This window comes from Chiloscyllium plagiosum, unplaced genomic scaffold (genome assembly GCF_037043375.1).
Source record: "Chiloscyllium plagiosum isolate Xiang-an unplaced genomic scaffold, Cpla_swu_hap1 HiC_scaffold_21, whole genome shotgun sequence".
NCBI lineage: Eukaryota > Metazoa > Chordata > Chondrichthyes > Orectolobiformes > Hemiscylliidae > Chiloscyllium > Chiloscyllium plagiosum.
The window spans coordinates 6703322-6716309 of NW_028270159.1; the positions used below are offsets into that span (position 1 = coordinate 6703322).

General features: G+C 41.5%; 1 protein-coding gene across 3 annotated transcripts in view; it reads right to left on the minus strand.

Moving 5' to 3' along the window:
• Window positions 1-3834: 3834 nt before the first annotated feature.
• The window catches only part of tbc1d13 (TBC1 domain family, member 13), a 46987-nt gene continuing 37833 nt past the window's right edge, over window positions 3835-12988 (minus strand). For all 3 annotated transcript variants that reach the window (XM_087998190.1, XM_087998192.1, XM_087998191.1), the window contains one exon: window positions 3835-9825. In XM_087998190.1, coding sequence (XP_087854316.1) covers window positions 9760-9825 — 66 coding nt within the window. In that variant the 3' untranslated portion in view covers window positions 3835-9759. The remainder of the gene's footprint in view (window positions 9826-12988) is intronic.

The window sequence follows — 12988 nt, forward strand, 5'->3', positions numbered from 1 at the left end:
GTGAATTATGGAAATCCGAAACAAATGCAGAGAAGAATGTAGAAACTCAGCAGGTCTGTCAGCGTCTGTGGAGAGAGAAACAGAATTAATGTCGTCTGGTAGGACTCTTCAGAACTGAATGGTGTTGGTAAATGGATTTTTTTAATAGACAGAGAAGGGAGCAAGGTGCAGATTGTGGAACTCTGGGGGAAAAAGTCTATGAACTTAAAATGTTAACTGTTAAAAAAAAGTACTTTTTATAACAAGGCTGTCCAGTCTTATTACCAATTTTCAATTTTTCTCACTTCAGAGTTGATGAGCAATTTCAAGTCATGCAAGGTTTGGTATAACAGTACACAGGAATTAGGAAAATCCAAAGAAATAAATTGACAATTTAAGTAGATAACAAATAAAAATGACCATTAAAAATTTCAAGGAGCAGAGCTAACTGAAAATCTTTTTTCGACATTTTGGTTAAGCAGGAGAGCTATGGGGAGAGGTCGATAAGCCCCAAGTGCTGATCACCTTATTGAGAATGAAGTTAAATTAAGTTAAACAAACATTAACTTGCTCAAAGTGCAAAGCAGTGACTCATTGGGCTCTGCAGCTGAACAGAGGGTTTGGTAATATTGGTCAACACAACAGCTAGGAGGGAGTAGACCATTCAGTTCTTGGAGACAGTGGAGACGCTGGAGATCAGAGTTGAGAGTGTGTTGCTGGGAAAAGCACAGCAGGTCAGGTCGCATCCAAGGAGCAGGAAAATCAATGTTTCGGACCAGAGCCCTTCATCGGGAAACGTTCAATTCTTGGAGTCAGCTGTACTATTCAACGTGATCATGGCTGATTGTTCACTCAGTCCTTGTTCCTGCTTTCTTCCCACATCCTTTGATCACTTTAGCCCTAGCAACTGCATCTATATCCTACCTGAAAACATTCAATGCTTTAGCCTCAACTGCTTTGTGTGTTAAGAGAATTCCACAGGCTCATCATTCTCTGGGTGAAGACATTTCTCCTGATCTGAGTCTTAAATGGCCTACATCTTATCCTTAGGCAGTGACCTGTTCAAGAGCAGGCAGGAACATGGAGAGAACAACCAGATCAGCCATGAAATTATTGAATGACAGAAGCTTGAGGAGCCAGAGAGCCTGCTCCTGTGTTCCCATGTTCGATGTTATTTGTAATATTAGGATTTAGATTACAGGGATCCCCGATTTACAAATATCTGACTTACGAGTTCTCGTACTTATGAATCCAATCGCATACAGGGGTGTAATTAAGATTCGACATATCGAAATTTCCTGTGCTTTATATTGCCCTGCTTTGCATACAAATCAAGTTACGATCAGACTCAAATCAAGTTACAAACCCATTTGTAGGCCAGTGACTGGCTGTACAAATTTCCATTTGTTTAGCTAGGAGAAAGTGCGGACTGCAGATGCTGGAGATCAGAGGCGAAGACTGTGGCGCTAGAGAAGCACAGCAGGTCAGGCAGCATCTGAGGAGAGGGAGAATCGATGCTTTGGACATAAACTCTCCATCAGAAATCGGGCTTATACCCAAAATGTCGATTCTCCTGCTTCTTGGATGCTGCCTGACCGGCTGTGTTTTTCTAGTGCCATACTCTTCAACTCCATTTGTTTAGCTCAAACTGAACTGATATAATAATTCCATAAGTTGTGCCTCCTAAGCAAAAGGAAGAGCCTAGCAGAATTACTTTATTTAATGGTAATTGCAATCCAATGTTTTATCAGTCAAGTGCAATTATGCACAACATTCACAAAACCTCCAGATCAGGTTACACCAGTGCAAAACTAGTTGATGCCCTCGAGTATAGAAAACTCAGGAGTTTTCTTCAAAAAAAAGAAATTACAACATATGGGAGGCAAGAAAAAAACATGAAACATTAGGGGGAATCCCAAAGATTTTTTTTAATGCATATTAGGGGTAAGAGGATAACCAGGGGAGAAAAAAAGCAGGACCCATTAGGGACTAAAATGGCAATCTGTATTTTGAGTCAGAAGACAAATTTTAAAGGAGTACTTTGCGTCTGTACTCATTGTGGAGGATGATGATCTAAGTATAGAAATCAGGAAGGGGGCTGTGGTACACTTAGAAAATTAACAGAGAAGTCTCAGCAGTTCTAACAGCAATAAAAGTGAATATATCTCCAGGGCCAGATGAAAACTTATTCAAGGCTGCTACAGGAATGAAGGGAGGAGATGGCATGTTAATTTCCAAATCGTCGCTTGCCATTGGAGGAGTACAGCAGATGGGAGAACAGCTAACATGGTTCCATTATTCAAAACGACTGGTAAGGATAAATCAAGAAATACAGGCCAGTGAACCTAACTTCTGTGGAAGGGAAACAATTAGAATGGGCATAATTAAATCTCCACTTGGAGAAATAAGGATAAATTCAGAATAGTCAACATAGCTTTGTAAGGGAAGATCATGTCTGACAGGTTTTTTTTGGGAGGTGGTGAGGATGTGAATAGATGAGGGTAATGCAGGGGCTATAGTCTACATGGACTTCACTGAGACCATTGACAAGGTCTCACATGGCAGACTGATTAAGCAGCAAAGAGCCCATGGGATCTGGTGCAATTTGGCTTAGTGGCAGGAAGCAAAGGCTGATGGTGGAAGGGTGTTCTTGGTGACTGGAAGCCCATGTCCGGTGGTGCACCACAGGGTTTAATGGTGGGTCCCTTGCTGTTTGTTGTATACATTAATGACATAAATAAGAAGGTAGGAGTTTTGATCAGTAAATTCACAAATGACATGAAAATTGGTGGTGTGGTAAACAGTGACAAAGAAACCCTCAGATGGACTGGTCAGTAGCAAATGGATTTTAATCCTTAAAAATGAGAAGTGATGCATTCCAGGAGCACTCTCAAGGCAAGGGAAGACACATTGAATGGTTGGATAGGAGAAAGTGAGGACTGCAAACGCTGGAGATCAGAGTTGAGAGTGTGGTGCTGGAAAAGCACAGCAGGTCAGCAGCATTCCAGACTGGTGTGCACACAATGAACCTCTTTCCATGTTAAACCTCATGTCTATGACAAGAGACAACTTGCATTTATATAGCATCTAGGACTTAGCAAAACAACCTGAAGCATTTCACACGTGTTGGCAAATGTTTAAAAATCTCACCAAGGAGATATTGGGACAGATGACTGTAAACTTGGTCACTATTGTGGGGGTTTTAAAGCAGTATCTTAAAGGAAGTGGGATTTAGGGCTTAGAGTCCAGGCAGCTTAAAGTATTGCTGGTGAAGGGTGAAAAACTGAGGGATGCAAAATTGGTCAAATATGAAGCACAAAGGTCAAAGGATTAGAGGAGGTGGGGAGCAAGGGGGGAATTGATGAGAAAAGACCAGGCAGGGATTTCACAATGGGATGAGAATTTTATAACAGGGATTGCCAAAAGGAATCAATCAATGTACATCAGCACAAACAAGGGGCAATTGTGATGGGACTTGATAAGAATGAGGATACAGAGTTTTGAATAAGGGCTTCCTGAAGAAGGGTTTATGCCCGAAACGTCGATTCTCCTGTTCCTTGGATGCTGCCTGACCTGCTGCGCTTTTCCAGCAACACATTTTCAGCTCTGATCTCCAGCATCTGCAGCCCTCACTTTCTCCTCGAGTTTTGAACAAGCACAAGTTTATGGAGGACTGTAAAATGCAGGGCAACAGGGAGAGATTTACAGCAGATAAATCTAAAAAGAAACAGAGATGTTTAAGAGATGAACTGAGGGAAGGATATTGGTGGAAGTCGATTGATTTGTCAAAAACTGTCAGAAGCTCAGCTCAAGATGACAAACATAGGAAACAGATGAGTAAAAACAATTAGTACATACAGTTTTAAAATTAATTTTATTTTGAAACATAAACAACAATATGCGCTTTGAACAGAATATGCTATCAAATTTTTTTAATTCTAAAATTCAGGTGTCAACATTGAGCGCAATTTGTAAAATTATTTTAAATACAAGTGCACATTTTCCTTTGGAAAACAGTACTAACAGTCAAAATGTCACACAGAGTTAGTAAACCTTTATTGAAACATTCACACAATCAGAAGCTTATCACAGAAGGAGCCTAAATGAGTTGGCCCCAAAAACCTTCATAAAGAGCTTGAGACTTATAATTCGTAGAAGATGCAGAGGTTTCAGGTAAAGTTTGGTGGAATTTGGCTAATGCACCTCACTTTTCTTTACTGTAATTGAATACCATTATTCAGGCAATGACCTGGGGAGGTGTTAGTAAGAAATTTCAAATCAAACATCACAATCAACAGCAAAAAGAATTAAATAATTTACTCTTGTTTCTGGCCAGCAAAAATAAAATTGTGCTGTAGCAGATAAATATGTCTTTTCCAAGTTTTGTTGCATTTCTGACACAGAGTTGATTGAGGTTTAGTTTTTGATGAAAATACAATAAACCAGTCACAGATTAAACAGCCAGCCTCAGTCATGAAACAAGAGCCTAAACCATAATGCAAAAATAAGTTGCACTGGCTCTCACATGCAATACATTCCAGTTGATCAACATCATGCATTCGTAATCATTCGATCCCTCCTGCACTATAATTTAGTGTTGAGATCTGTTTTGTTGCTACCTTCATACCCTTTCCTGAATAAGTTAGAGAGACATAACCATGTCTAAAGAGCCACAACAGGCAATCTGTCCCTCACGGTCCTGCTGTCAGATGGCACATAATGTGCTACAGTTTATATGCAGCAACAGTCACAAACAATATAGTTTCATCGTATTAGGATCCTATGGCAGTTGAAATAACATCATTAGCTTTGGTCATTCATGCTTCAAAGGGATTAGCTCTTGTACTGATCACTAAATGTCATCCCCACTTCAGCCACAAATGCTGGCAAGGAAAATCAATCATTTGCTGTCTCGTTCCTTTCCCTCTCTGAACTACCACCTCTTGGTCACACACATCCCTATCTGCAAAGGATCAAGCTGTGCAGAACACGTTAAGGCTGCTATTTGCTCTTTGCACAGAAGTACATTACCTCTCCATGAGCCTGGACAATCTTATCTGAGCCAGGCAGATATGTAATACTGCCCAGTTGGATCACTGGCCTGCCAATCAGAGACTAGCCACGTCCTTGTACCTCTCTGCCACTGGTTGTAAATGTCATGGGAAAGGAAGGCTTTCAAATAAAGTCTTCCAATTCAAGAGTCTAATCCCCATCTGCCCATAAACTGGGATAAGTGCAACTGAGCTATACTCAGATGCACCACGTTTTAAGACTTTTGCACTCCAATCCCAATATCAAAAAGAAATCTATTACAACATTTAAGAAAAGCAATTAAAGTTCATCATAAGGCAAATATATAACATAAGAATAACTATTATTGGGAAAATAGGAGGCATTTATTCAGTCTCTCTATAGTATCATTGTGACCTTCAGGGTTCTGTCATATCAATTAAAACACTGATCACCACATCTAGTTATAAACACCATAGTTCTAAGCATTCGCAATTTATATTAAATCAATTCTAAAATAACACTGAATATTGTCAAAAACAGCACCTTCAGCTGCACGCTTATTTTAATACTTGGCTTTCTACCAAGCATCCTTCTCCCAACAGGTATTGTTGGGCAGTGTGAGAGAGAGAGAGAACACGTGACAGTGTACAAACAGACAGACTGTGCACAAGATAGTCTATTTGTTATGTCTTGTTGATGGGGTGGAAAGGGAGACGTAGAACAAATGTAAGGAATGTGCATAATAGAGACAGAGAAGAAAGAAAGAGAGATAGATTGTGATTGTCAACAAATGAGAAGCTGGCAGATGCCAACAGATATTGTAGAAGAGAGACAATCAATTTATTATCTTTCATAGAAGATGGGAGAAGGCTAAATGGAGTGTGAGAGGGAAAGGTACAAGAGATAGATACACAGGAGGCAAGTGTGTGTGTGCATGCATAAAAGTCCAAGGGAAATGGTCTAAATCTGGGATCAATACTGTCATTTTACTGCAGTGTTTCCTTTGCAAGAGCATTATAGCAAACCCTAGAGTTTTGCTGTTGACTGTTTACCAGAATTGGGAGGATCCACTAATTTATAAAAAAACTTTTGAAACCAATATTGGAGAGCCACATTAGAAGTAGGATTTGTTTTAGTTCAGAAAAAAATATTCCATTCATTAGATCCTAATCAGTTGCATTGATTTGTCTTATATACTACTTATCCATTGATAATGTCATTCCAAAGTATTTCCATATACAATGATAATAAGCTGAATCAACACTTATCTGAAACAATGTAACCCCCTCAAAACATCAATATTTTGAAAAATTTAGTCTAATAAACAATCAACTTCTCAGTCCATAATCTGGAGGGTTTTCATCTTTGATACAATCTTGTCACATGGCAGACGCGAATACACAACCGAGCAACAATTAGGAGCATTAGGGAACAGAATCTGTGGCGTGGTAATGGTGAGTAACCTTTGCATGAGTGATGTGGGACAAAGGTGGTCCCTAAAACCATCCAGCCACTGCAGTGTGATACTGCTCCTTAACCATCTCCCAACTAACTGGGACTCCTTAATGGCATCCAATCTTATTCCAAGCTTCCCTTCCCACCCCACCCCACACACAATGAGAGGTGTCAGATGCCAAGGCACACATGGTCAGGGTAAATGGAGCAAATGGGAAAGCAAGGATAAGGTTGGGTCCTGCAAAAGCTGGGCTAACATGAAAAGAAAAAGGACACACTAAGAACAGAAATTGTGGTGACTCAAAATGATACTTAAAGAATAAATTGAAATGTTCCCTTTATGTGTGGGATGGGTGTGCGGAGAGAATGATAGCTCAGTCCCGGAGCCCAAAATTCCACTTTGTTATTGGCAGAGGACACTGCCCGAGTTCAAAGCAATCCAACTCAGAGAGCAGAGGTGGGGGAGCTAATTTTAAAACTGGAACAACTGGAAATTCAAGTGTCAGGTTCAGAAAATATTTACGTAAATGGAAGCAGAAATTCCCCCCCCCCCAAAAAAAAACGGCCTGAAGTCAGGGCTCGAGGGGCTGTATGGCCTTCCTGTGTTCCTTTGACTTATGGGAGGTTGGGACATTGTGGTTTTGTTTCTAAGTGCTGCCCCCTCATTAGTGGAAGAATCCTGACCCGTTGGTATCAGAAATGAACATTGGTTGGAATGGAGATTTAAACTCTATACCCCACACCCAAAATTGCAGGACAGGTCTGGAGGGAACTATTTGATTCCCCAGTTCGCAGGCCTCCCCAGGAAAATTACTTTGTGTTGGGATAGCCTGTATGAAGTACCAGCAATAAGCAAAAAGGCCTTTTTCTTAACTTTTGGCAGAACAAAGTGGAATTACCATTATCCACCTCCTCCATGAGAAGACAAACAACAGTTCCCTTTGTTAGGAACTGAGGTGAAATTGTCAGAAAAAGGTGCATTGGGGGTTAAATGCAGAAAGGAAGAGTAACTGTGTCATAGAAAGCTTCAAACCTTGGACGTCACATCACAAAGCCAGACTGGGAACCTATAACCAGTAAGAAAAGTGAGTCACCAAGACACTGGGCAGTTATAGCAATGGGTATTTTCACTGCAGGAATGTGGATGGCTTCTCCCGGTCAGTACAACTTTAATTCCAATTAACACTATACGTTTAATTACCAACGTTCCTCTTTGTCTTGACCTCGCACTGAAGAAAATGCTCGACTGAACTTGCAGCTCTCTGCTTCACTCAGATTCTCTTAAACTTGAACAGTGCCACAAGGGACTAGCACTGCAATGGGCCGAATGCAAGCAGATCAAGAGCTTCAGTGACCAGAAAGGCAGACCTTTCAATGTTTGGTGGGTGAAGAGGAGGAAAGAAATTCACACTTTAAAACACATGACTGGCAATGTACAGGGGAAAGCACATAACCAAGTTGCACTATCAGACCCAACAAAACCCAGCTTCCAGCATTTTGCAATACAACAAATCACTTACCCAATTATCAAAAACAAATTATACACACTGGATACGGATTCAACCTTCAGACAATTCTGTTGGAATGCAGGGAAAATATAAGTGGGGACATTTCTGCACTCTTTATCACAAACAGCTAATTATCAACAGCCTATTGTGTGATAAACTCAATTATAGAATGTGATCTTCGGGGATGCAGCTTCACTGGGAATAACAGGAACAGGAATTACTGAAGGGTTGGTCCTGCCCAGTTATAATGTTAAAGTTTAATGAGCTTTCCAAAAAAAAACATGTGGGTAATAAGTGTTGTGATAAATTCCAAAATTTGGAATGACCCTGACCAAGTCTTGAAATCACTGCTGACCACAGTGTTGCGAATGCTGAGCACATTTAGTTGATGTTTAGCTTGATAACCCAATTAAAACAAAAGGTGTTAAACACAAGGGGTGCAAGTAGGTAACAGAGTGGCTACACAAAGATTTGAACTGTTGTCTTCTCATTAGTCCTACCATTATTGCTACAAAGAAAAGTTGTCTCTTTAGAGAAATGCTGGGATGGTTTAGTATTAAATATGGGGACAGATTAAGGTTTAGCACTAAACACGCAAGAGTCCTGGTGGTTGAAGACAGCTGAATTATTTTTAGCCTATGTGATGGACTAATGTTGGTATGAACTCCTGAACAAATCACCAGCAGTTAAGAGGCATCTTTAAAGATCAGATGTGATCATTTCAGACAATGTTTCCCTACAACATTAAAAAAGGGATTTCATACGGGAGACTGGAGTACTGTAGAAAGCTTAAATACAAATTTAACAATAGTGATATCGATTCTGACTCAACAAGGCATACTGATTCTCAGTTTCTGCACTGAATATCAATCATAGGCTGTGATGCAACACCTCAAACTTTAAAGAAACAAGGTGTTCTGCACTTTGCTCGAATCAGCAGCAACGAGTCTGAAAGCCTGGCCAGTTATTTGAATATTGCTGCAATTGAAAAAGGTTTCTGCATTTATCCCTATGGCGCTGGGTGGAGATGCCAGTACTAAAAAGCAAGTAACCTGCAAAATGTTTCCCTCAGTCCCAGAGATAATTTTGGTCAGTCACTTCCCAGTCTCCAACACCACCACCATAACTTTCAGGAGGTCATAATGCTGTGATACTGAAGATCCAGGAAACCTCACTGTATCTCAGGATATAGTGAGGAGTTTACAGTATCTCAAAGTAATGGAAGGTGGACTGCAGTTTGGGTTTGGACTGGATCATTCAATTTGAAATGATTGAGCTCTCAGCTACTGTTTTAAGGTTAAGTTAAGTTGGACTAGACCACTCTAACACAGGTAGCACAACAGAAAACAACCAAGATAGCATGGCAGAACTGGGCTTCTCCTTCTTTAGCTCAGTGACACATAATTATTAATTTATCTTGCTACTGTACTCTATCATTGTAGTAAATGCCATTGTCATCATTCAGAGTGCAATTACTCATGTCTTGCTCAGCACCTTTAGTGCATATCCCTTGATAGTGGAGGGAGGAAGGGAGATGGAAAGATTTGGTTGGGGAAGAGGTGGGGTAAGGAGTCACAGGATTGCACAGTACAAAGTTAAAGACAACTTTAGCCACACACTTCCCTGTGGGTGTGGAGACATTTTCCCAGAAGGCACTGCAAAGGCAGGTTTGGTCACTTTCCCACCATATTGTCACGTGTGTGCCTGTGGGTCCACACGTGTATGTCTGTCAAAGAATGTGAAGATGTCAGTGGGGGAGGGGGGGCGGTAGCTTCCTGGAATACTGAGCAGTTTTCCACTGCCGCTATGCAGAATCCTGGAGTTCTTTTGCTTTCTTTAGAATCAGGTCAACATCAGAAATTGGATAATCCTGTCATTGAATAAAAGAGAACACAGTCAGTGATAACAAGCAAGTGACACTTGGACATCTGCATTTATCAAAATATGATAGAGGCCATGTCAATACCTTCAAATTTGTATTTTATTTTCAACACATGCAAAATCACTTATGTAATTCTTTTGAGATGCAGCCATTTTGTACTCAGCAAGCTCCCATAAACACCAAGATGATAATAACCAGATCACTTTTGTAGCATTGTTTAAATGGATTCTGGAGACAAAGCCCCTGGTCTTCAATATAATGGCCACAGTGTACTCTGTACTCACCTGTGGAGAGCAAGGCTTCTATGCAGCACAATACTGCAGTGGCAGTTTTCTGGATTCAAATCTCTGGAGTGGGTCTCAAACCTAGAATCTCAAAGTTAAGGCTGCTCCCCACTGATCAACAACTGACACAAACATTTAACCTACAAACATCACACCATTGCAAGTGAACCATCCTGCGTCAAACAGGCATTAATTTGAACAACTGCATTTACGTATATTGTTACTGGTCCAACCACATTTTCTGCTGAAAGCAAAGAATTGTGGATACTGAAATACAAACAAAAATTCTGGAGAGATTCTGCATATCTGGGTCAGGTGGATTGGCCATGCTAAATTGCCCGTCGTGTCCAGGGCTGTGCAGTCGAGGTGGATTAGCCATGGGGAATGCAGGGGTTACAGGGATAGGGTAGAGGGGTGGGTCTAGGTGACATGCACGAGAGGGATGTTGTGGACTTGAGGTGACTTGGTGTGGCCTGCTTCCACACCATAGGGACTCTATGATCTGGCAGCATCTGTGGGGAGAAACAGGCAACATTCTGAGTCGAGTAAGACCGCTTTGGAGTCCGGAGATACTGCCAGACCTGCTGAGTTTTTCCAGCATTGTGTGTGTTTTTTTTTCATTTCCTGCTGCCAGGTTTCAATAACCCTTGAGCTCTGGCGCTCCTCTGCTCCATGTGACCAGGTTTCCTTTGCCTGTATCGTGTTGTAGTTAAGTGCATGTGAAATCACTTTGGTTACAACCAATGCTTCCTGCAGCCCAGGTGCAGCTGCTGGATGGCTGCTCCAGCACTTGGTGCATAATTGGATCTGTCTGGATCACAGAATCATCCAGCATAAGAGGTGGCCAATCAGGGCTGTGCCAGCTCTTTGGAAGAGCTATCCAATTCGTCCCAATGCCCCCTCCCCAGTCCTTTCCCCATGGTGCTGCTCTCTTTTCCATTTCAAGTATTTATCCAGTTCCCCAATTTAAAATTACCGAGTCCTCTAAAGGGCGGCATGTTCCAGATCCACCTTACTCAGTGTATAAACAAAATTCTTATCTCGTCTCTCACATGCTGTCTCGTGTGCTGCACGACTTCTCACGCGATCTCTAACACACAAAATAAATTCTCCATCTCTCACACAACGGAGAGATTAGTTGGTGGCATCAGCCTCCAAAGAAAAAAGCTTTTCACTGATTAAAACAACATGTTCAGAAGAGGATTTCAGAGCTGATTAACTTTCCTTTTAGCGATTGGTGGCAGCATTCGCTTTCCTGGTTCTCAACTCTAAGTCAATGTGGATTCACCACAATTCCCAATTATTCAGACAGGATCAAATACAAATCAACCTTGAAGGCCATCAGTATCACGTGAATCGATAGGGTGGACCAAGAAAACGCTTCCATGTGCAGAGGTGGGATTTAGACAAAACTAGATGATAAGATGTTCACTGACGAATTGAAGAAATTCAGGAAATACTTGAAGAAGAAAACTTGACCTGGTAACATTGGAAAAGCTCAAGGTGCTGCATTCTATCCACTTTTCCTACACACTCCAAAAACCTGATCAATCAGTAGAAAGAAGAATCTTTAGAAATGCTGGTACTATGCATGTGCTAAAAATTCCAAATTCAGACCATAAGCCAAATAAAGGAAAGTTTGCAATTGCAAGAGCAAGAGGAACTCTTTTAAAAAAAAAGTGACATCCTAAAAAGAAAATTTCGACCATTTGATCAGAATTAGAAAGCTAAAGAGATTACCACTAAACAGGAGTCCGCCTGTGGACGTCACAGAGCGCTTGTGGACAAACTACAATGTGAAGATGGCAAAAGGCAGGCAAGTGTGGCATGGCATAACGGCAGATTACCTGGCAAGGTTAGCTACCAGTAGTAACAAGTTAGAACATGGAACTCATTGTCATGGAGAGTAGCTGATGGCAATGGTATTTCGTGGATGCATTTATGGGGAAGCTGGACAAACATAAGGGAGAAAGGCAAAAGTGAGGACTGCAAATGCTGGTAACCAGAGTTTAGATCAGAGTGGTGCTGGAAAAACACAGCAGGTCAGGCAGCATCTGAGGAGCAGGAAAATCGACGTTTCGGGCAAAAGCCCTTCATCAGGAATAGAGGCAGGGAGCCTCCAGGGTGGTGAGATAAATGGGGAGGGGGGGGTGGAGGGGAGGGGGTCCTGGGGAGAAGGTAGCAAAGAGTACAATAGGTAAATGGGGGTGATAGGTCAGAGAGGAGGGTGAAATGGATAGGTGGGAAGGGAGATTGACAGGTAGGACAGGTCATGAGGATGGTGCTGAGCTGGAAGGTTAGAACTGGGGTAAGGTGGGGGGAGGGGAAATGAGTTTCACCAGTTTCATGGCTGATCTCATAATCTTCAACTCCACTTTCCTGCCCTTACCCCACAACTTCAATTCCTTTACTGATTAAAAATCTCTCAGCCTTGAATATACTTAAACAACCTAGCAGTAAAGAATTCCACAGATTCACTACCCTCAGAACTAATCCCTCCTCATCTCTGCTTTGACTGAGTGGTGACCCAGTTATACACCATTCCCTTTGAAATAAAAGCCTAGAATCCACTTGCCTTCCCTATTATACACTGAATGTTGATGCTACATTTCAGTGATTGACACACAATGACTCTCAAATCCCACTATGCCGCAACTTTCTGCAGTCTTTGTCCACTTAAATAATATTCAGCTGCTTCTATCCTTCCTACCAAGTGCGTAACTTCACCTTGCCCACATTATATCCCATTTACCAAGTTTGTACCCACTGAGTTAACCTGCCTCAGAGACTGTGCATCATCCTCACCACGTGTCTTCCCACCCATTTGTGTCATATGCAAATTTGGTTACGACCATTCACTTCCATCA